The sequence below is a fragment of the Balaenoptera ricei genome, chromosome 6 (assembly GCF_028023285.1).
Source record: "Balaenoptera ricei isolate mBalRic1 chromosome 6, mBalRic1.hap2, whole genome shotgun sequence".
Taxonomy (NCBI): Eukaryota; Metazoa; Chordata; class Mammalia; order Artiodactyla; family Balaenopteridae; genus Balaenoptera; species Balaenoptera ricei.
Window position 1 is genome coordinate 15680865 of NC_082644.1, and position 23105 is coordinate 15703969.

The 23105-nt window shown below is 40.8% G+C and overlaps 1 protein-coding gene across 2 annotated transcripts in view; it reads left to right on the forward strand.

Annotated features, from left to right (window-relative positions):
- The first annotated feature begins 1189 nt into the window (after positions 1-1189).
- Positions 1190-23105, forward strand: part of LOC132368207 (tumor necrosis factor receptor superfamily member 10A-like) — a 41598-nt gene continuing 19682 nt past the window's right edge. The window contains exons 1-2 of one of the 2 annotated variants that reach the window (XM_059926884.1): positions 1190-1489; positions 9870-9972. In XM_059926884.1, the coding sequence (XP_059782867.1) occupies positions 1307-1489; positions 9870-9972 (286 nt within the window). In that variant the 5' untranslated portion in view covers positions 1190-1306. The remainder of the gene's footprint in view (positions 1490-9869; positions 9973-23105) is intronic. The other variant, XM_059926883.1, reaches the window with a different exon arrangement.

The following is a 23105-nucleotide window of genomic DNA, read 5'->3' on the forward strand; positions in this document are numbered from 1 at the left end:
AAGAAGATGACGGGAACTTGAGGAGTGGGATGAAGGTTTGGTAACTACTTGGTCCTGACAAACTAGAGAGATGGGACAGTCTAGAGTGACCTGGACATATGTCTCTGAGCCTGATGACCCAAAGTACAGCGTTGCCCAATGTGGATGGTGTCCCTGGATTGTGAAATCAGGGCCCTGTTATCCTCAAAGGACATTCAGAGAGTCATGAAGATAAAATAGACCAGGCACAGAGCTGGAGGTATAGGGACAGCTGAAAGGGCCTGACCCACGTGGGGAACCCCCCTCTTGGCCCATTTGATTTAATGTGCCAATTAGTCTCCAGCAGTTCTGTTTCCCAAGGGCTTTATAGTATCTACAGGGAAGGAAAATCCTGAAGAAAGGCTGAAATGGGTTCCTCCAGCTTGCCTGACTGCAGGAGCAGTAGGGCTGAGACAAGATAACATGAAGCCCTGAGTGTGAAAGTCAGATGATGGAGCTGAAATTACCAGAACATGCAAGGTGGTGATGGGGGAGGTCGGAAGCCTAATGGTTACTTGAATTCAGACCCAGTGATCAATGCCTCTGTGACCTTCATTCTATCTACTCACCTGTTCATTGAGTGTCTGCTCCAGCCAGACACCTGGCTACAGAGATGCTAAGATCAAGCCCCTGACCAAGAAGCTTCGCACTGGGACAGAGCTGCAAAGTGACCCTAGGTGCAGTGAAACATATCAACTCAGTCAATGAGACTCTTGGGTGGGGGGTGGGGAGGGAGTAGCCGTGTGAGGAGAATGCCAAAGTCAGGGCAGGTTAGTTCAGAGTTTATAAACATGAGGGGCTTTGGCTCTGGAAAGGAGACAGGATCAAGACAGGTCCTGGATTCGGACTCAACCTCACTACCCTGGTCACAGCTGAGGGCACAGCTTCTGGGAGTGGTCAGCTCCCACTTCGTCCCCCCAAACTCCTCACCACCACCTTCTGTGCCTGTCCTGGGAAGGACAGGATCCAGAAACAAACCACGTGCCCAGGGTAGCCAGAGGGTTAGTTCTATGTCCAGCCCCCCACCTTCCGGAGGTGTACCTAGAAGACGACGGCCTTCCATTCAGAGCCTCTGTGTCAACACATCACGTGTTTCAACAACGCTGTTCCTATTTGCTTGCTGGCTCCCGTTCTTTGCCCCGCCCCGGTGACTCAACGCCGCCAAGAGTACAAAAGTCAGGACGGTCCACCCTCCCAAGAGTAAAGAGAGAGACAAGAGTGAGCCCCCGCACACCCCACGGGCGGCAGGGACGATCCAGCGCCCCACGAAAGACACTGTTGCTTCCTGATGGCTCTGCCGTCTGTCACCCCGCGGCGGCTGGGACAGCGAGCGCCCCGCGACAGCACGGGGCAGCGGGGACAGAGCCCACCGGCCGCCTCGGGCTCCCGAGCAGGGCGCGCCCCCGGTCCCAGGCCTCGGCTCCGGGGGCCCGTGGCTCTCATCTTCGTCGTCCTGGGTGTCCTGCTCTCGGTGAGTCCCCACCGCGGGTCCTGGCTCGGGGGAAGGATCGCCTGGTGGCCGGGAGGGGGCGGCAGAAGCGGGGGGGCGCGGGGGGCAGGCGGACATGGCTGGGTGCCTGGCCGGGTCACCTGCGGCCGCGGGTGTCCGAGCAGGATCAAAAGTGGGCAGAAGCGGGGGAAGGAGCAGAGTCATGGCCCGGCAGGACCGACCCGGGCCCAGAGGGAGAAGAGCTCGCGCTCCCCTTCCCGGTCCGCGGCCCGGCGGGCCTCCTGAGCGGTCCCAGCAGTGTATTCCAGGCACTGGAGGGGGCAGTGTCACGCTGGAAACTCCCTGGCAAGCTGCCTGGAGCGACAGAGAGATGGGCTGTCTTTTCTTTCTTTCTTTCTACTATTTTACACTTACGCCTAAATTCTAAAACATACTCATGGCAAATTGGTTAAACAGCAGCCCACGAAGAAGGCTGCCTTCCACACGTTTTGTTCTGACCCTTGAGTTTCAGCAGGAAGCAGGTTCCCAGTTTCTTCTAGTCACATTGCCTGCGAGGCTGCGCTTAGATGACCATCGGGCAGCCAGGAACTGGAGCCGCCCCCTCCTTCCTTAGAGGTGGGAGAGGCAAACAGGAAAACCCATGGTGATGCACGTCCTAAAGACACTCCAAGTGGAAAGGCCCCGCCCCTGCATGTTCCAGCTTCCTTACATGTTAAAAAAAAAAAAAAAAAATTAAATGTGAAACCAACATTACAGGTGTCATGAAGTTTTAAATATTTTCATTTTACAAATTAATTCAGAGACGCAATAACATATTTATAATCACAAAATGATTACAGAATTAATTTTTTAAAAAATTAGTCTATACTAGATGAGACCCATGTTTAAGGCTGCTGCATGAATGACTCACTTTAGTACGGCGGGTGTGTTTCCAGGTGAATGTGAGAATACCTGTGTAGACAAGGTCAAAATATGATCTTGATGGTTTGGGGAATGTGACACCTAGGCCTCTGACATCCCAAACTCCCGTTCTCATCCCTCCTCATGGCTTTTTAAAAATGCATTTACAGTCATGATCACTTTTCTTATATTCTGAGTTAATAACCAATTCCGTTAGATGTCTTAGGTCAGTACATGCAGATTTATCCTATTCTTTTTAACAGCATAATATTTTATTGTATAGGTAAAGCAGATGTGGGTGAACCAGTTTATTTCGTTCTTGTCTTTCACGAATATCTTTTTAGATTATATCCTTGTTTGGTTTTTTTGTTTTGTTTTTTTTGCTAATTCCAACTGTACTGTAGTATATACCTTTGTATGTGTCATACATACATGTGTACATGTTACTGGGTAACTCCTTGGAAGTGAAATTGTTGTGTCACTGGGTTAGGTAATTTTATACTTTCATTATATATAATGGCAAACTGTCCTCAAAAAAAAGGCCGGACCATTTTTACTCACACCAGGAGTCCACAAGTATGCCTGTTTCCCTGCACCCTTGCCACACTGAACTTTAATTCTTTGCTAGTCTAAGAAGTAAATATGGGGCACCACAGTGCTGTGGTTTTGATTCCTCGGTGCCAGTAGAGATTTCCAAGGATCCATGAGGTTTCTGAGACTGGGAGTGGATGACCAGGAGACCCCAGATCAGGCAGCAGGGGAGGGGGCAGGGGGACAGCAGTCCCACCTCTGCACTTGAATGGTGTCACCCAGGGCCAGTTACTGCCCCCAGCCCTGCCTGTCATGAGCTGAGGCCCATGTGTTCGGGCTCTTGGAAGGATGACATGAGATGAGCTGCAGAGCTGAGCTTGGTCCTCACCCAGGTCCCCGTTCTGCACATGTGATGGGGCCCCATTTCTGTTGTAGGTCTTCTACCCCAGGTTTCTCTCTCTTTCAAAGTGGCAACTGTGAGGTTCAGAGGCTCGGAAGCTCAGTCAGGCCGTAGGAGTCTCGGGACTGCAGCTGGAGACTGCAGGCCTGCTCTGCTCCTCCCAGCTCTGGGACCCTGCGTACCCCTGCTTCCTGCTGTAAAATGGCAGGACGTGAACGTCTGCAGGGCCCTCTGGAAGCTGCTGAGAGCCGTGTGGGTGCTATGTGAGGCTGCGTGGGAGGACGAATCCCATCCTCAAGGCTGGTGTCGGTCACGCTGGTGCTGGGAGGGCCACAGGGCACGTGGTCTCCCACCCCCCAGCCCCGCATGTATTGGCACCGTGGTGTGGGCTCCCTGGGGTGGGGCAGGAGCTTCTGAAGCACAGGGTGGAGTGCTGTGCTGGGGGGGTCATGGAGGAGCTCAGAGGAGCCCAGCGTCAGGTGGCGTCAGGGATGGCAGTGCAGGGCCTCAGGCCTGGTGAGCCCAAATGCTCTCAACTTGGCATCTGTTTTTTTCCATTATTTCTCTCTCATTTTGAATAGTTTCTATTGCTTTCTCTCCAAGTTCATTGATTTTCTACACATCCTAACCTGCTCTTAATCCCATCCAGTATATTTTTTTCCTTTGTGTGTGTGTGTGTGTGTGTGTGTGTATTATCATGCTGTTTCTTTTGTTTGTTTGTTTGTTTTGTTTTTAAGACTTTATTCTTTTAGAGCAGTTTTAGAGTCAAAATAAAATCGAGACGAAGGTACATAGATTTCCCGTATACCCCCTGTCCCCACACATACATGGTCTCCTCCATTATCAACATACCCACCAGAGTGGTACATGTGTTATAATTGGTGAACCTACACTGACACATTCTAATCACCCGAAGTTCGTAGCTTACATTACGGTTCACTCTTGGCGTTGTAAGTTCCATGAGCTTGGACGGATGTATACCATTGTTACGGTATCATACAGAGTATTTTCACTGCCCTAAAAATCCTCTGTGCTTTGCCTATTCATTCCTCCCTGGCCCCCAACCGCTGGAAACCACTGATCTTTTTACTGCCTCCATAGTTTTGCCTTTTCCAGAATGTCATGTCATTGGAATCATACAGTATGTAGCTTTTTCAGATTGGCTTCTTTCACTTAGTGATATGCATTTGAGGTTCCTCCATGTCTTTTCATGGCTTGATAGCTTATTTCTTTTCTGGCCTGAATAACATTCCATTGTCTGGATGTACCACAGTTTATTTATCGATTCACCTACTGAAGGAAATCTTGGTTGTTTCCAAGTTTGGGCAATTGTGAAAAAAGCTGCTATAAACATCTGTGCTCATGTTTTTGTGTGGACATACATTTTCAAGTCATTTGGGTAAATACAAAGGAGCACAATTGCTGGATTATATGGTAAGAGTATGTTTAGTTTTGCAAGAAACCACACAACTATCTTCAAAGTGGCTCTGTCATTTGCATTTCTACCAGCAGTGATTGAGAGTTCCTGTTGCTCCACCTCTTCATCAGCATTTGGTGTTGTCAGTGTCCAGGTTTTGGCCATTCTTATAGGTGTGTACAGCATCTCATTAGTGTTTTACTTTGTATTTCCGTGATGACATATGATGTGGATCAACTATCTGTATGCTTACTGGCCATCTGTATGTTTTCTTTGGTGAGGTATCTGTTAAGGTCTTTTGTCCATTTTTTAACAGAGTTGTTTGTTTTCTTATTGTTGAGTTTTTTTTAAGTTCTTTGTATATTTTGGAAAACAGTCCTTTTTAGATGTATCTTTTGCAAATACTTTCTCCCAGTCTGTTCCTTGACTTCTCATTCTTTTGATATTGTCTTTCTCAAAGCAGAATTTAATTTTAATGAAATCCAGCTTATCGGTTATTTCTTTCATGGATCATGCCTTTCGTAGTTGTATCTAGAAAGTCATCACCAGGGACTTCCCTGGTGGTCCAGTGGTTAAAAATCCGCCTTCCAATGTAGGGGACACATGTTCAATCCCTGGTCTGGGAACTAAGATCCCACTTGCCACAGGGCAACTAAGCCCATGCGCTCTAGAGCCCACGCACCACAACTACTGAGTATGCGTGCTCTAGAGCCCGTGCGCCAAAATTAGAGGGAAGCCCGCATGCTGCGACAAAGAGCCTGTGCACCACAACAAAACATCCCACGTGCCGCAACTAAGACCCAATGCAGCCAAATAAATAAATACATATTTTTTTTAAAAAAAGTCATCACCAGAGGCAAGTTCATTTAGGTTTTTTCCTATGTTGTCTTCTAGGAGTTTTATAGTTTTGTGTTTTACATTTAGTTTTGCTAAGTTTGAGTTAATTGTGTAAAGGGTGTAAGTTCTGTCGACTTAAAACATTCACAACCTGAAAGTTGAGAGTTATGTTTTATTCAGTGGGAATTTTTATTTTATTTATTTATTTATTTATTTTTGGCCGTGCCGCATGGCATGCAGGATCTTAGTTCCCTGACCAGGGATCAAACCCGCGCCCCCTGCAGTGAAAGCGTGGAGTCCTAACCACTGGACCGCCAGGGAAGTCCCTCGGTGGGAATTTTTAGGACTTCAAGCCCGGGAGGCAGCATCTCAAGTAACCCTGAGAGAACTGCTCCGAGGAGGCGAAGGGGGAGCTAGGATATATAGGAGTTTGCAACAAAGGGCAGGTAGTCGGGAACATCAAAAGATTATTGTTGGCGCAGTGGTTGAGAATCTGCCTGCTAATGCAGGGGACACGGGTTCGAGCCCTGGTCTGGGAAGATCCCACATGCCGCGGAGCAACTAGGCCCGTGAGCCACAACTACTGAGCCTGCGTGTCTGGAGCCTGTGCTCCGCAACAAGAGAGGCCACGATAGTGAGAGGCCCGCGCACCGCGATGAAGAGTGGCCCCCGCTTGCCACAACTAGAGAAAACCCTTGCACAGAAACGAAGACCCAACACAGCCAAAAATAAGTAAATAAATTAATTAATTAAAAAAAAAAAGAAAAAAGAATTGTTCTCCCTTTAAAAAAAAAAAAATTATTGTTAATGAAAGAAAACCAGATATCCCAAGTTAAGGAATTTAGCACCTTTCTACGTATGGGAAGATGCAAGAGTCAGGTCTCACAGAAATCATTCCTTTAGTATGCACCTAACCTATCTGGGGCCAGAATCCTGTGTTTTCAAATCCTGAGTTTCCTCAGGGTTTTCACATCCTGAGCTCCCTCAGGCCGCAGTTGGCCACAGGTGAAGGCTGCTAGATGGCAGGTATTCTCTCCTTCCTGAGGTCTGTATCTAGATTTGTTTTTTGCATGTGGACATCTAGTTGTTCCAGTCCCAATCACTATATCTGTCATTACAGATTTGGTATTTCTAAAATTTCTAGAGGTTCCATTTGGTTTTTTGGGGTTTTTTTTTTTTTTTTTTTGTATATGTATATCATCCATCTCTCTCCTGATTGTGTTCATTTTCTTCTTTTATGTCCCTGAGTATATTTATAAGATTCAGATAGCTGTTTTATAGTCTTTGCGTATTAATTCAATGGTCTCTGTCACTTTCTACAATTTCTATTGATTGAATTTTTCCTACTTATGGTGATGTTTTCCTGCTTCATGCCTTGTCATTTTTTATTAAGTGATACAGATTGTGAATTTTGTTTTCTTACGTATTCATTTTTGTTGTGTTCTTTTAAAGAGGGCTGGGTGTTGTTCCAGTCACAGTAAAGAAAATTGAATATCAGTTTGATCTTCCAATATTTGCTTTTAAGTTCGATGCCTGGGCTACACTTGCCTTATCGGGGCATTGAATTCATTAACTACAAAGGACTTAGTAGTTAACCTCTGATATCTCGGCAGCACCCCTATTATGCAGTCTGCCCACTCTGGTTAATGGGAGCATGAACAATGCCAGCCCCGGCGAGCCTCGATGCCTGTCAGCCTGCTGATTTCCAGTGGTCTCTTCTCAGCCTGGGGTGGGTCCCTCCCGCGCGTGCACAGATCAGCGCTCACCCACACACTGGATGGGCCCCTCTGCACGTCTCCAGAGCTCTCTCTGGGCAGCTTTTCTTCTCCAGTTCTCGCCCTGCATTCAGCCTCCTGGAACTCCTCTCTGTCCCCTCAACAGAGGCCACGGGGCCCCTGTCGGATCCCTTCCTGAACTTCAGCCTGGAAACTGTCCTTAGGCAGGATGCTGAGGCCAACCCTAGGCTCACCTCCTTTGTGTCCTGGGGACGGTGCTGTAGTTTTATTCTGACATATTTTCTTAATTTAACTCTTTATTTTAAAACACTCAAAATTACAGAAAACTTACATATATTGTACAAAACCCTTTATCCTGACCATCTGAAAACTAGATGCTAACGTGATGAACGTCATTCCTGAACACTTCGGTGTGTACTCCCTACAAACAGGGACATTCTCCCCCACAGCCACAATACAACCTTCAAATCAGAACATTAACATCGACACATTACTACTATCTAATTCGCGGACCTCATTCAAATTTCTCCAATTGCTCTTATGTCATTTATAGCTCAGCGATTGTGACACAAATTGTCACTTTTCTGTGACTCTCTGGTATTTAATAGATCATTGACAGGTTCCACTGGGGACAGCTTGTCAGGCACCTTAAAATTTTTTTAAAAATTGTGGTAAAATATACATCACATAAAATTCACCATCTTAACCATTTTTCAGTGTATAGTTCACTAGCATTAACTATATTCTCATTGTTGTGCAACCAATCTCTAGAGCTATTTTCATTTTGCAAAACTGAAACTCTCTACTCGTTAAACAACAACGTCCAAATTCTCCCCTCTACCCAGACCCCGGCAATGGCTATTCTACTTTCTCTGTGAATTTGACTACTCTAGGGACCTCACGTAAGTGGAATCATACGGTATTTTTGTGATTGGCTTATTTCACTTAGCATAGTGTCCTCAGGTTCATCCGTGTTGTAGCATGTGCCAGAATTTCCTTATTTTTTAAGGTGAATACTATTCCATTTTATGTATATACCACATTGTTTATCCATTCATCCACTGATGGACATTTGGATTACTTCCATCTTTTGGCTATTGTGAATAATGGTGCTATGAACATGGGTGTACAAATATCCCTTTGAGACCTTGCTTTCAATTCCTTTGGGTATATACCCAGAGATGAAATTGCTAGATCATATAGTAATTTTATTTTTAATTTTTTGAGAAACCCCCAAATTTTATGGAAACTGTTTTCCATAGGGGCTGCATCATTTTACACTCCCACCAACAGTGCACAAGGCTTCCAATTTCTCCACATCTTTGCCAACACTTGTAGTTTATGGGTTTCTTTTTTTCTTTCTTTCTTTTTTTTTTAAGAGTGGCCATCCTAATGGATGTGCAGTGGTACCTCATTGTGGTTTTGATTTGCATTTCCCTAATGATTCGTGATGTTGAGCATCTTTTCATGTGCTTATTGGCCACTTGTATATCTTCTTTGGAAAAACGTCTATTCAAATCTTTTACTTATATTTTAAAATGGTTGTTTATTATTACTATTGTTGTTGTTGTGTTGTAGGAGTTCTTTATATATTCTGGATATTAACCCCTTATCAGATATATGATTTTCAAACATTTCTCCCATTCTGTGGTTTGCCCTTTCACTCTGTTAATTGTGTTTTTTTGATGCACAGAAGTTTTAAATTTTGATGTTAGCACAATTTATCTATTTTTTTCATGTTGCCTATGCTTTTGGTGTCATATCCAAGAAGTCATTTCCAAATCCCAGTTCATGAAGAACTGCCCCTATATTTTCTCCTAAGTGTTTTATAGCTTTAACTCTTATGTTTCTATCTTTGATCCATTTTGAGTTAATTTTTGTATATGGTGTAAAGTAAGGGTCCAAGTTCATATTTTTGCATATGGATATCCAGTTTTCCCAAGATTGTCCTTTCTCCGTTAAATGATTTTGGTACTCCTTGTCAAGTCATTTGACCATATATGCAACAGTCTATTTCTGGGCTATCTGTTCTATTCTATTGGTCTAGATGTCTGAGGCACCTTTTTAACCCAGAAATTCATTATTTAATCAACATTTGGTGAACAAAAAATTATTTAATGTTTGATTCTGTATCCTGATTTTTTTAAGTTTGCATATTATATAACCCTCATTCATAAATGTGTGTGTGTACGTAAGAGAAAGAGAATATTCACACATATGGTGAAATAGTGGAACTAAACGAGACAAAACATTAATGGATGCTATTTCTAAGATGAGGGGATCATATATAGTTTTTGTATTCTTATAAAAATTTTACCTGCTAATATTTTCTAGAATAAACACGTTTTCTTCTATAAGAGAAAAGGATAAAGAAGAGTTTTTCAAGTGTATGTTACTTGGCTAGGCCCAAATCATGAAAGTTCAAACATAAATACTGAAGAATATTTAAGAGTTTGGAGCTGGGAGAAAGGTGGAAGTTCTGCTTAGTTTTGGAGGTGAGGTGAAAGGAATGTGGAATGGATTCTGGGAGGGGTGAGAGTCTGGAAGCCACTCATGCCTGTCCCTGTTTTGTCCCTATAGGTCACAGCTGCCTCAACCATGCCCACAGGGAAGGACGGAGTTCACCAGCAATTAACTGCCCCACAGGGATGGAGGCGCAGCTTCTGGGAGTTGTGTCCACCAGGTACATTCTAAGACTGATCTCCAACCCTTACCCGACCCTTGTCTCCCTTATCTTCATGTCCTTCTGGTCTTCTGATTCCTGCAGTTCCTGGTTCTTATTCCGCAGGCATTTACTGGAAGTCTTCCATGTGCCAGGCGCTGTGCCAGTGGAGGGCACGAGGCCCCCGCCCTCCTGGAACCCTCCTCCTAGGATGGTACCCAGACAGATGGACAAACATGACAGTCAGAGAGATGAGCTAGGAACTGTGAGGTTAATTGAATGATGGGTGGGACAGAGTCGGGGTTGGTGAGGCCTCCTGGGGTTGGTGACTTTGGTGCAGAGAGCCAGGTAGAGTGCTCCTGAGGGGGGCCCCCCGGAACTGTCACCCCAGGGGGCAGGGCTGGGCTTGTTTTAGCAAAGCTAGGGGGCAGCTGGGGTGAGTGGAGGGTGGAGAGGTCAACAGGACAGGTGGGAGGAGATCACACGGGGTCCTGGACACCGTGGAGGGAGCATGGATTTTATTTTGTTAGTAAGGGACATCTCCAAAAAGTTTTAAGCAAAAGACTGAAGGAATCAGGTTTGTTTTAGGCAGAGGACCAATGGGATAAGAGCACACTCTTGGATTGAAAGGGGGCAAAACCAGAAACAGGTGGAGAGCCTTCCAGGGCATGTCTGTGAAGTGCATCCCTGGTTCTTCTACCTGGTGTGATATCTGTGTTCCATGTGGTTCTATGAGCCACAGGAAAACAGCAGGAACCATGCCTGGCAGGGTGGTTGACTGGGGTTTTTGTTTTGCACGTGTTTCCTTTACCCCAAGAAGGAAAGTGAGTTAGAAATTGATTTTCTGCACAAGGGCTTCCAGAGTTGGCAAGAGTAGCACTGAGGGGTGCTTAAAAATCCTTTAAGACTGTGCATTTCCATGAGCATCATAAGAAAGACGCTTGTGCCTTTCCATTCGATGTTCAGTGTGGGCTTGTCAAAGTGTCAGGATGTGGAGAGGGAAGAGCTTAGCCCCAACCAAACACACAAACGAAACTAAATGCACAAAGGCTTCCAGCACCTGTTGCTGTGGTCCGGGGTCAAGATGGGTGGGCTTGAATATGGTGGTGAACAGAGCCATGGGCAGATTAGGAAGGATGAGGGATATACTGAGATAATTCTTTCTCTTTATAAAATTGTAAGAGAAATTTCTCATATATATTTGCAGTAGTTGTGTGATTTTCTATTTTATAATTAAGTCATTGATTCACCCAGATTTTATTTTCTTATAAGAAGAGAGTAAGAAAGACATTTCATTGTTTTCCAGTAGTCTTCTTAGTTGCCCCAGCACCATTATTAAATAATCACATTTTTATCATTGATATAAATTGTCTTCATGATAATACATTATTAAGTTTTCTGTAAGGTAGGGTTTTTAGAGTATATTCAATATTGATAAAAATAAATCAGGGGACTCACGGACAACATGTAGAAGAATTATGGTTTTGGTTTTTCTGTCCCCATTCTGACCATCTCTACCTTTTAATTGGAGAGTTTAAATTATTTACATTTAACACTATTACTGATAAGGTAAAACTTACTTCTGCTCTTAGGTATTTAATTCTTTATGTCTTATGTATTTTGTTCCTCAATTTCTCCATGACTGCCTTTTTAAAAATTTGGTTTATTTTTTTAGTACTATTTCAATTCCCTTCTTCTTTCCTTTTCTGTGTATTTTTTAGTTATTTTCTTAGTGGTTACCATGGAGATTAGAATTACCATCTTAAACTGATAAAAATCTAGTTTTTATAATGCTGATAACATTTCAATGGAATCCAAACACTGTGCTCCTATACATCTCCATTTCTGCTCTTATATATTGTCTTCAGAGATCATATCTTTGTACATTGTGCGCCCATTAACAGGGATCTTCTGGAGATGTGTATGGGTGTCAAGTTGACAAGGGGTGGGCTTGTGATGGTTAATTTGATGTGTCAACTTATTTAGGTCACGGTACCCAGATAATTGGTCAAATACTTTCTAATGTTTCTGTGAAGGTAGTTTTTTAGATAAGATAACATTTAAATCAGTAGACTTTGAGTGAAGCATATTACCCTCCTTAATGTGGGTGAGCTTCATCCAATCCGTTGAAAGTCTTAATAGAAAAAGATTCACCTTTCTGGAGGAAGAGGGAATTCTGACAGTAGAGTGCCTTCAAAATCAAACTGCAACTCTTCCCTGTCTGCCTACCCTGTGTGAACCAGTTCCTTAAAATATCTTTTTCTTTCTATACACACACGAACACACACACACACACACACACTCCGTTTCTCTCTATTGGTTCTATTTCTCTGGAAAACAAATAGAAAAATTTTAAAGATTTAAAATCTTTTTGACCATACTCAATCTTCAAATAAAGACAACAACAAGGTCATAGTTCTAACATGATCCAACACTGCTGCATACATCTGAAAACACACCTATATTTTCTTTAGAAGAGGATGCAATGTCCTTGGGTGACTTTTACTCTTCTCCGTGATATCTCATAACTTAAATACTATGATGTAAGTTAACAATACTTAAATACTATGATATAAAGTCAATATATCTTATGTTATATGATAAGGGGATAAGAAAGGAAAGAAAGCAAAGATATTTGCTTAACATATATAAATACAAGAGCACAAGCATAACATAATAAAGAAGACATTTATAACAATTACAGCCCTTGTTTCCATAACTGGTCATGCAGTCATACCTGGTATTTAAACCATCTTCTACTACCCATTCCATTTTCCCTGCCCTCAGCAAGCATCTTAGCTGATCATGGCTCTGTGCATGTTAGAGTGAGCCAAGCCTTCATTCCTGAGGGGTCTAAGGCATTAGTCCTGCCTGAATTGAATTGTTATAGATTTCCATTGACTTTAATCACAACGCACGGTAATTCTAAGAAACACCCTAAGGGATCTTTTGGATTCTAGACATGATCTTCCTTACCTTCATTGTGTAGTAGTAGTTCAATTTCCCCTTGGCAGTCAGGGTCAGCACAGTAACTTCTTTGCCTGCTAATTCAGAGACATGAAAAGCCCTACGTGGCTGGGTGGCATTCTTAACTGCCAGTTCAATTGAATCATCGTTGTGTCTTCTGGTGGAAACATTCCTCCCTTTAGAACTAAACCTCTAGGCCAGCAGAGCATAAAGTCATGGGAACAAGAAGCAAAATTCTGGCGAGTGTATATAGTTAGAGGTAATAGTGAGTAGTAACACTCCCATTTCCACTCCTTGGTTCCTGGATCCATAAATGCTGGCCATGGAAGAAAATATTATACATTGGATGCTGATTCAGAACGTATACGGCCTTATGGAAAACCTTCTCCCAATCTTACAAGGTATTGCCATCTAGCTGGCATTGTAACTGAGTCTTCGAAAGGTCATTCCACCATTCTATCAAGCCAGATGATTCAAGATGGTGGAGAGCATGATAAGACCATGGAATTCCTTGAGAATGGAAGGAATTCCATTCCATTCCATGGTAATTACCATTCCATTACCATTCCATGGTAATTCCATTCCATTGCTGCACTTCACTTACTGTCAAGTGAGTTCCTTGGTCAGATCAATGGTGCGAGGCATACCACAGCGGTGGATAGGTATTCTGTAAGTCCATGGATGGTAGTTTTGGCAGAAGCATTGCATGTAGGAAAGGTAAATTCATCTTCAGAGTGTCTATTCCAGTAGGAACAAAATGTTGCCCCTTTTCATGATGGAAGTAGTCCAGTGTAATCAACCTGCACAGCATTCTCTTGTTCTGGGCACCGCTCAAAATTAGCAGCTTTTTGGGTCACTCAGTAATAGGCTGGAATAACACAACAAAATGAGGAATATGTCACCTCTGAAACCGAAAGAGGCCCATTAAATGTTGTACCTCTTTCTCGGTTGTAGGGGGAGCCAGAGGGAACAGCTTATCCTTTACCTTAGAAAGGATATCTCAACATGCCCCACACCACAGGACCCCTAGACATTTCAATGAGGCAGGAGGCCCCTGAATTTTTGTTGGATTTCTTTCCCACTCTTTAATATACAAACATCTTAACAGAGTACTTACTACTCCTTGCTCACTAGGTCCAATCAGCATAACATTATCGATGTAATGAACCAGTGTGATGTTGTGTATAAGGGAAAGGACATCAAGACCTTGTGAACTATATTATGACACAGGACTGGAGGGCTGATGTACCTCTGAGGCAGGACAGTGTAGGTATATTGCTGGACTTGCTGGTTGGTGGTCTTTACTAACAAATATGAAGAAAAAAGCATTTGTCAGATCAATGGCTGCATACCAGGTACCAGAGGATGTGTTAATTTGCTTTCACAATGAAACCACATCTGGTGCTGCAGTTGTGATGGTTAAGCTTACAATAATCCACTGTCATTCTCCAAGATCCATCTGTCTTCTGCACAGGCCAGATAGACAAAATGGATGGGGATGCATCCTTCAAGTCCTGGATGGTGGCACTGATTTCTGCAGTCTCTCCAGAAATGCAGTATTGCTTTTGGTTTACTATTTTTCTAGGTAGAGGCAGTTCTAGTGGCTTCCACTTGGTCTTTCCCACCTAATAGCCCTCATTCTACATCTCAGGAAACTAATATAAGGATTCTGCCAGTTGCTGAGTATGTCTCTTCCAATTATGCATTTCAGAACTGGAGAAATCATGGCATGATGTATTTGGGGGCCCACTGGACCCACTGTGAGATGGACCTGAGCTAAAATTCCATTGTTCACCAGACCTTCATAAGCCCCTATTCTGACTTGTGGACCATGGTGATGGTTTGGGTCTTCTGGAATTGGTGTCAGTTCAAAGCCAGTGTCCAGTGATCTCTGAAAGGTCTGATTATTTCCTTTTCCCCAAAGCACAGTCAGTCTGGTAAAAGACTGTAGGTCCCTTTGGGGAAAGCTCAGAGAAAGATTAACAATATAAACTTTTGGCAGTATACCAGGGTTTTTCCTCAAGGGTACCCAGATTCTCCTTCATTTGAAGAGTTCTAGGTCTGTAAAGAGGATGGGAATTGATTGAGGGGACATGACTGTTTTTATGATTCAAGTTAGACTTTTGATCACTTGACCTAGAATTTTTCTACTTATACATATCATGTACAAATTTAGTAGACTTTTCTATATATGTCTGTTCTAGGAACGCCATAGTCAACTCGCCAATGTCATAGGTTTCTGTGAGTAAGACTATTCTGAGCAGTACTTTGACTCTGCTGTCCATTTAATAACCACACCCACCTTACGTTTGGCCATTGAGTGCCACCACTTGGCCCCTGCCACCTTGGCATCCAATTACCCTCATTACATTTAGATTTCCCAGTTCAGTAGCCGCAGTTCCCACAGTACTTTCTGGTCTACAGAGAAGAGCAATCACAGAGCTCTTCAAGGATGCTAGGGAACCTTCACAAATTTATTTCCCAGAGTACTAGTGAAAGACGTGTCCTCTGGACCATCCCAGAGTGTGTGAGCAGGTCTTAAATGTCAAACCCACTCTAACATTCCAATCTCTTTGAGTCTTTCCCTTCCTCTGTAGTATAGGAAGGCAGGTCTGGCATTTCAACTTCATTTACTGTGAGCTACTTTTTAGTCAATGTTTCAGCCAGCCAACAAACTGACCAAACAAACAAACAATTAGAGCCCTTTGTAACTCCCAAATTGCAACATTAGTTGACCCATATCAATAAATGTGGCCGAATCCAACTTTATGTTCTTTCTACCATTATTCCACAACCTTAATATCCATCCCACACATATGCCCGAGATTCTGTTTAAATTGGAAAAATCAAGCAGCTCTTTTGGCGTGTACTGAACAATTTGTATTGTGATTCAGCCACTAGATACTGGGTTTGGTTTTCAGCACACTCACCTCTGCAGTTACAGGAAACAAGTGTCTCTTTCAGGGCAGACATAGAAGCTGTCATGTCATTTATGCAGTACTTAAGCTGGGAATTAAAATCCTTGAGCTCATTGTTTTCTACCCCCATTGTGTTCAGCAAAATTAAAAGCAGGCAGCCAATCTCATTTTGTTCATTAGTTTTATAACAATGTTCAAAGGAATCAGCAACAAAAACAAAAAAAAGACAAATGGAACTACATAAAACTCTAAAACTGTGCATCATAAGAAACAATCAACAGAGTGAAAAGACAGCCTACTGAATGGGAGAAAATATTTGCAAGTTGTATATCTGATAAGGGGTTAATATCCAGGGTATATAAGGAACTTTTACCACTCAACAACAACAACAAAGAAGATAACCTAATTTAAAAATGGGCAAAGTTCTTGGATAGACAATTCTCCAAAGAAGACCAAAAAAATGGTTAATGAACATATGAAAAGATGCTCAACTTCACTAATCATAAGAGAAATACAAATCAAAACCACAATGAGATATCACTTTACATCCATTAGGATAGCCACTATCAAAAGAACAGAAAATGACAAGTGTTGGTGAGGATGCGGAAGGACTGGAGCCCTTGTGCACTATTGGTAGGAATGTAAAATGATGCAGTCATTATGGAAAACGGTATGAAGACTCCTAAAGAAAGATTAAAATAGAATCACCATATGATCCACCATTTCCACTTCTGGGAATATGCCCAAAAGAATTGAAAGCAGGATCTCAAACAGATATTTGCATACTCCTTCATATATGAGCTGCATTATTCACAATAGCCAAGAGGTGAGAGCAACCCAAATGTTCACCAACAGTTGAATGGATAAAGAAAATGTGTTATATACACACAATGGAATATTATGCAGCCTTGAAAAGGAGGGAAATCCTGTCACATGCTACAACAAATAGCCAGTCACAAAAGGACAAATACTGTACGGTTCCACTCATAGAAAGTATTTAAAGTACTCAAAAGCATAGAAACAGAAAGTAGGAAGATGATTGCCAAGGGCTGGGGAGAATGGGGGAGGGGGGAATTACCATTTTTTAGTTATAAAGGTAGTACACATAAGAGAAGGTCTTAAAAGGGTATTCATCAAAAACTCTTTATAGTGTTAACCTCTAAGACTTTGTAAAGGGGAGAAATTGCAATTTTACTTCTGAATTTTAATTTTTGTTTTACAGTAGGTTCTTGTTGGTTATCTATTTTAAATATAGCAGTGTGTACATGTCAATCCCAAATTCCCAGTCTGTCCCTCCCCCCCTGCACCCTTCCCCCCAGTAATCATAAGTTCATTTTCGAAGTCTGTGAGTCTGTTTCTGTTTTGTAAATAAGTTCATTTGTATCACTTTTTTTTTTTAAGATTCTGCATATAAGCAATATCACATGATATTTGTCTTTCTCTGTCTGACTTACTTCACTTAGTATGATAATCTCCAGGTCCATCCACATTGCTGCAGATGTCACTATTTTGTTCCTTTTCATGGCTGGGTAATACTCCATTGTATATATTTACCACATCTTCTTTACCCATTCATGTGTTGTTGGACATTTAGGTTGCTTCCGTGTCTTGGCTATTGTAAACAGTGCTGCAATGAACATTGGAGTGAATGTATCCTTTCAAACCATGTTTTTCTCCAGATATATGCCCAGGAGTGGGATCGCTGGATCATACAGTAGCTCTATTTTTAGTTTTTTTAAGGAACCTCCATACTGTTCTCCATAGTGTCTGTACCAATTTACATTCCCACCAACAGTACAGAAGGATTCCTTTTTCTCCACACCCTCTCCAGCATTTATTGTTTGTAGATTTTTTAATGATGGCCATTCTTACTGGTGTGAGGTGATATCTCATTGTTTTTATTTGCATGTCTCTAATAATTAGCTATGTTGAGCATCTTTTCATGTGCCTTTAAGAGACCTTGTCTCTTATTTGATTAGAAGATCCAGGGGTGATATTTTGCATATCTCTATTGTGACATCAATCCATGGACTATCCGTGCACTCTTTTTTCTTAATTTAAATTTTATTGAAGTATAGTTGAATTATAATGTGTTAATTACAGCTGTATGGCAAGTGACTCAGTTATACATATATATACATTCTTTTTCATATTGTTTTCCATTATATTTTATCACCGGATATTGAATATACTTCCCTGTGCCATACAATAGGGCATTATTGTTTATCCATTCTATATATACCAGTTTGTATCTACTATTCCCAAACTCCCAATCCAACCCTCTCCCACTCCCCTCCCCCTTGGCCATGCACTCTTTATTATAGGAAATAAAGGCATCAGTGTGTTTAAGTCTAATCAGATTAGAGAACCAATTCTAACCCATCATCCTTAAGATTCTGTTCTGCTAGAATCGCTCTCAGTACCAAAAATTTATTTTAGTAAGAATTATCCAGAGAAAAAGAACCAATAGAGATTGTATGTATAGATAATTATTTTCAAGAATTGCTCATGCAGTTGTGGAAGCTGGCAAGTCCAAAATCCAGAAATCGGCTAGCAGTCTGCTGAATATAGAACTTCATGGTTGACAAGTTGTTTTTTGTTTTTGTTTTTTTTCCTTCAGCACTTTATATTTGTCCCTCCACTGCCTTCTGGCCTCCATTATTTCTAATGAGAAACCAGCTAATAACCTTATTGAGAATCCCTTGTATGTGATGAATCATGTCTTACGTGCTGGGTTTGTGTTTTTTTTACTTTTTTCGATACTACTTCCCCAGGTTGGGAGTGGGTAATTTGCATGCCTGCTGCTTTCCTTGGCTCCCTCTCTGGATTCAAACGCTGATCCCCCATCACCCATGGTCACCACTGTCCAGGCAGCTACTACCATCAAAAGTTGATAGGGCAGACATTTGAATGGGTCATGGCCCCCATGGGGCCTGCAATGGGCTGATGTTACCTAGAGTCACCGAAGCCGGCAGCACCGCCCTCACTGGGGCTAGTGAGGAGGCTGACCAGGTTGCTTTTGAGCTGATAAATGCATGCACCACCCCCAAGGGGGTCAGCACTCATTGGTATGTATTAGCTTTAGAATTACCACAGTTATCCAAGTAGGAGAGGAATGAGGGACCAAAGGAAAAAAATATATATTTATATATATTATATCAAAAAATATATCCTAGTTTGATATAGTCCCATTTGCTTATGCTTTTGTTTCCCTTGCCTGAGGAGATGTATCCAAAAAAAATATTGCTAAGACTGATGTCAAAGAGTGAACTCCTGATGCTTTCTTCTGAAGGTTTTATGGTTTCAGGTGTTACATTAAAGTCTTTAAACCATTTTGAATTTAAATTTTTATATGGTGTGAGAAGGTAGTCCAGTTTATATGTAGCCTTACAGTTTTCCCAACACCATTTATTGAAGAGGCGTGTTTGTTCCTATTGTATATTCTTGCCTCTTTTGTCATAGATTAATTGTCTATATAAGTGTGGGTTTATTTCTGGACTCTCTGTTTTATTCCATTGATCTATGTGTCTGTTTTTGTGCCAGTACCATACTGTTTTGATGGCTGTAGCTTTGTAGTGTAGTTTGAAATCAGGGAGTGTGATACCTCCAGCTTTGTTCTTTCTCAAAATTGTTTTGGCTATTTAGGGACTTTTGTGTTTCATTAAAAATTTTAGAATTATTTTTTCTATTTCTGTGAAAAATGTCACTGGTGTTTTGATAGGAATTGCATTGAATCTGTAGATATCCTCAGGTAGTGTTGTCATTTTAACAATATTAATTATTCCAACATATGACCATGGTATACCTTTCCATCTCTTTGTGTTGACTTCAGTTTCTTTCATCAGTGTCTTAGTTTTCCAAGTACATTTCATTTACCTCCTTACTTAGATTTATTCCTAGTTATTTTATTCTTTTTGATGCAATAGTAAATGGGACTGTTTTTGTAATTTCTATTTCTGATAGTTCATTGATAGTGTATAGAAACACAACAGATTTCTCTATATTAATTGTGTATCCTGCAACTTTACAGAATTCATTGATGAGCTCTAGTAGTTTTTTGGTGATGTCTTCAGAATTTTCTATGTATAATATCATGTCATCGGCAAACAGTGACAGTTTTGCTTCTTCTCTTCCAATTTGGATGCCTTTTATTTCTTTTTCTTGTCTGATTGCTATGGCTAGAACTTCCAGTAGTACGTTGAATAAAAGGGGCAAGAGTGGGCATCTTTTTCTTGTTCCTGATCTTAGAGGAAATGCTTTCAGCTTTTCACCATTGAGTATGATGGTAGTTGTGGGCTTGTCATATATGGCCTTTATAATATTGAGGTGTGTACCCTCTATATCCACTTTGTTGAGAGTTTTTTATCATATATGGATGTTGAATTGTGTCAAAAGCTTTTTCTGCCTCGATTGAGATGGTTTTTATTCTTCAGTTTGCTAATGTGGTGTATTACATCATGTATTGAACCATCTTTGCATCCTTGGGATAAATCTCAATTGATCATGGTGTATGATCCTTTGAATGTATTGTTGGATTTGGTTTGCTTATATTTTACCGAGGATTTTTGCATCTATGTTCATCAGTGATATTGGACTGTAATTTTTCCCATACATTTGTCTGGTTTTTGTATCGGGGTGATGCTGGCCTCACAGTACGAGTTCAGAAGTATTTCTTCCCCTGCAATTTTTTGGAATAGTTTGAGAAGGATGAGTGTTAACTCTTCTCTAAATGTTTGGTAGAATTCCCCTGTGAAGCTATCTGGTCCTGGAATTTTGTTTGTTGGAATTTTTAAATTATTGATTTAATTTCATTACTGGTAATTGGTCTCTTCAAAATTTCTATTTCTGTCTGATTCAGTCTTGAGAGATTGGACATTTCTAGGATTTTTTCTATTTTTTTTAAGGTTTTTCTATTTAATTGCTGTATAATTGTTTGTTGTAATCTCTTATGATCTTTTGTATTTCTGTGGTGTCAGTTGTACCTTTTCCTTTTTCATTCCTGATTTTATAGATTTGAGCCCTTTCTCTTTTTTTCTTAATGCGTTTGGCTAAAGGTTTATCAATTTTGTTTATCTTTTCAAAGAACCAGCTCTTAGTTTCATTGATTTTTTTCTATTGTTTTTAAAATCTCTATTACATTTATTTCTGATCTGATCTTCATGATTTCTTTCCTTCTACTAACTTTGGGTTTTGTTTGTTCTTTTTCTACCTCCTTTAGGTGTAAGGTTAGATTATTTGAGATTTTTCTTGTTTCCTGAGGTGAGATTGAAATGCTATAAACTTCCCTCTTAGAACTGCTTTTGCTGCATCCCATACATTTTGGGTCATTGTGTTTTCATTTTCATTTGTCTCCAGGTATTTTTTAATTTCCTCTTTGATTTCTTCAGTGATCTGTTGCTTGCTTAGTATTGTATTATTTATCCTCACCTTGTTTGTGTTTTTTGCAGTTTTTTTTCTTGTAGCTGATTTCTGGTCTCATAGCATTGTGATAGGAAAGGGTGATTGATAAAATGTCAATTTTCGTAAATTTACCAAGACTTGTTTTGTGGCCTAGCATGTGATCTATCCTGGAGAATGTTCCATGTGCACTTGGAAAGAATGTGTATTCTGTTGCTTTTGGATGGAATGTTCCATATATATATATATATATATATATATATATATATATATTAGATGGGATCTAATGTATCATTTAAGGTCAGTGTTTCCTTATTGATTTTGTGTCTGGATGATCCTGTCCATTGATGTAAGTGGGGTGTTAAAATCCCCTACTAAATTTGTTACTGCCATTTTCTCCTTTTGTGTCTGTTAATATTTGCCTTATATATTTAGATGCTCCTATGTTGAGTGCATATATATTTATAATTGTTATATCATCCTCTTGGATTGATCCTTTGATCATTATATAATGTCCTTCTTTATCTCTTATAACAGTCTTTGTTTTAAAGCCTATTTTGTCTGATATTAATATTGCTACCCTGGCTTTCTTTTCTTTTCCATTTGCATGGAATACCTTTTCTTAGCCCCTCACTTTCAGTGTGAATGTCTTTAGTGCTGAAGTGAGTCTCTTGTAAGCAGCAGATTGGAGCATTTAGTCCATTTACATTTAAAGTACTTACCAATAGATATGTATGCATTGACATTTTGTTAATTGTTTTGGGGTTGTTTTGTAGTTTTTTGTTCCTTTTTTCTTCTTTTCCTCTCTTCCCTGTGATTTGATGACTATCTTCAGTGTTTTGTTTGGATTACTTTCCCTTTGTGTGTGTATCTAACACAAATTTTTGAAATATGGTTACCATGAGGCTTATATATAGCAATCTGTGTGTGTGTGTGTGTGTGTGTGTGTGTTTGTGTATGATTAAGTTGCTGCTCTCTTAAATTTGAACACAGTTTAACAACAGTGCAACTGTATTTTTACTCCCCAACCCCCAATCTTTACTTTTTTTGACATCATATTTTACATCTTTTTGTTTTGTGTATTTCTTAACTATTTATGGTGGATATAGATGATTTTACTTCTTTTGTCTTTTAGCCTTCCTACTGGTTTTATAAGTAGATTTACAACCTTTACTGTATATTTGCCTTTACCAATTAGTTTTTTACTTTCATAACTTTCCTGTTTCTAGTTGTGGTCTTTTCTATTATGCTGAGAGAAGTCCCATTAACATTTCTTGTAAAACTGGTTTGGAGGTGCTGAAGTCATTTAGCTTTTGCTTGTCTGTAAAACTTTTGATATCTCCTTCAAATCTGAATGATAGCCTTGACAAGTAGAGTTTTCTTCATTGTAGTTTTTTCCCTTTTATCACTTTAAATGTATTGTGCCACTCCTTTCTGTCCTACAGAGTTTCTGCTGAAGAGTCAGTTGATGGTCTTATGGGAGTTCCCTTGTGTGTAACTTGTTGCTTTTCCCTTGCTGCTTTTAATATTCTCTATCTTTAATTTTTGCCATTTTAATTTCAGTGTGTCTTGGTGTGGTTCTCTTTGCATTTATCCTGTTTGGGACCCTCTGTGCTTCCTGAACCAGGATGTCTGTTTCCTTTCCCAGGTTAGGGAAATTTTCAGCTATTATGGTTTCAAATATGTTCTCTGTACCTTTTCCTCTTTCTATTCTCCTTCTGAGACCCCTATAATGTGAATTTAGTATACTTGATGTTGTCCAAGGTTTCTTAAAATGTCCTGTATTTTTAAATTCTTTTTTATTTTTTGTGCAACTTGAGTGATTTCTACTACTCTGTCTTCCAGTTCACTGATCCATTCCTCTGTATCACC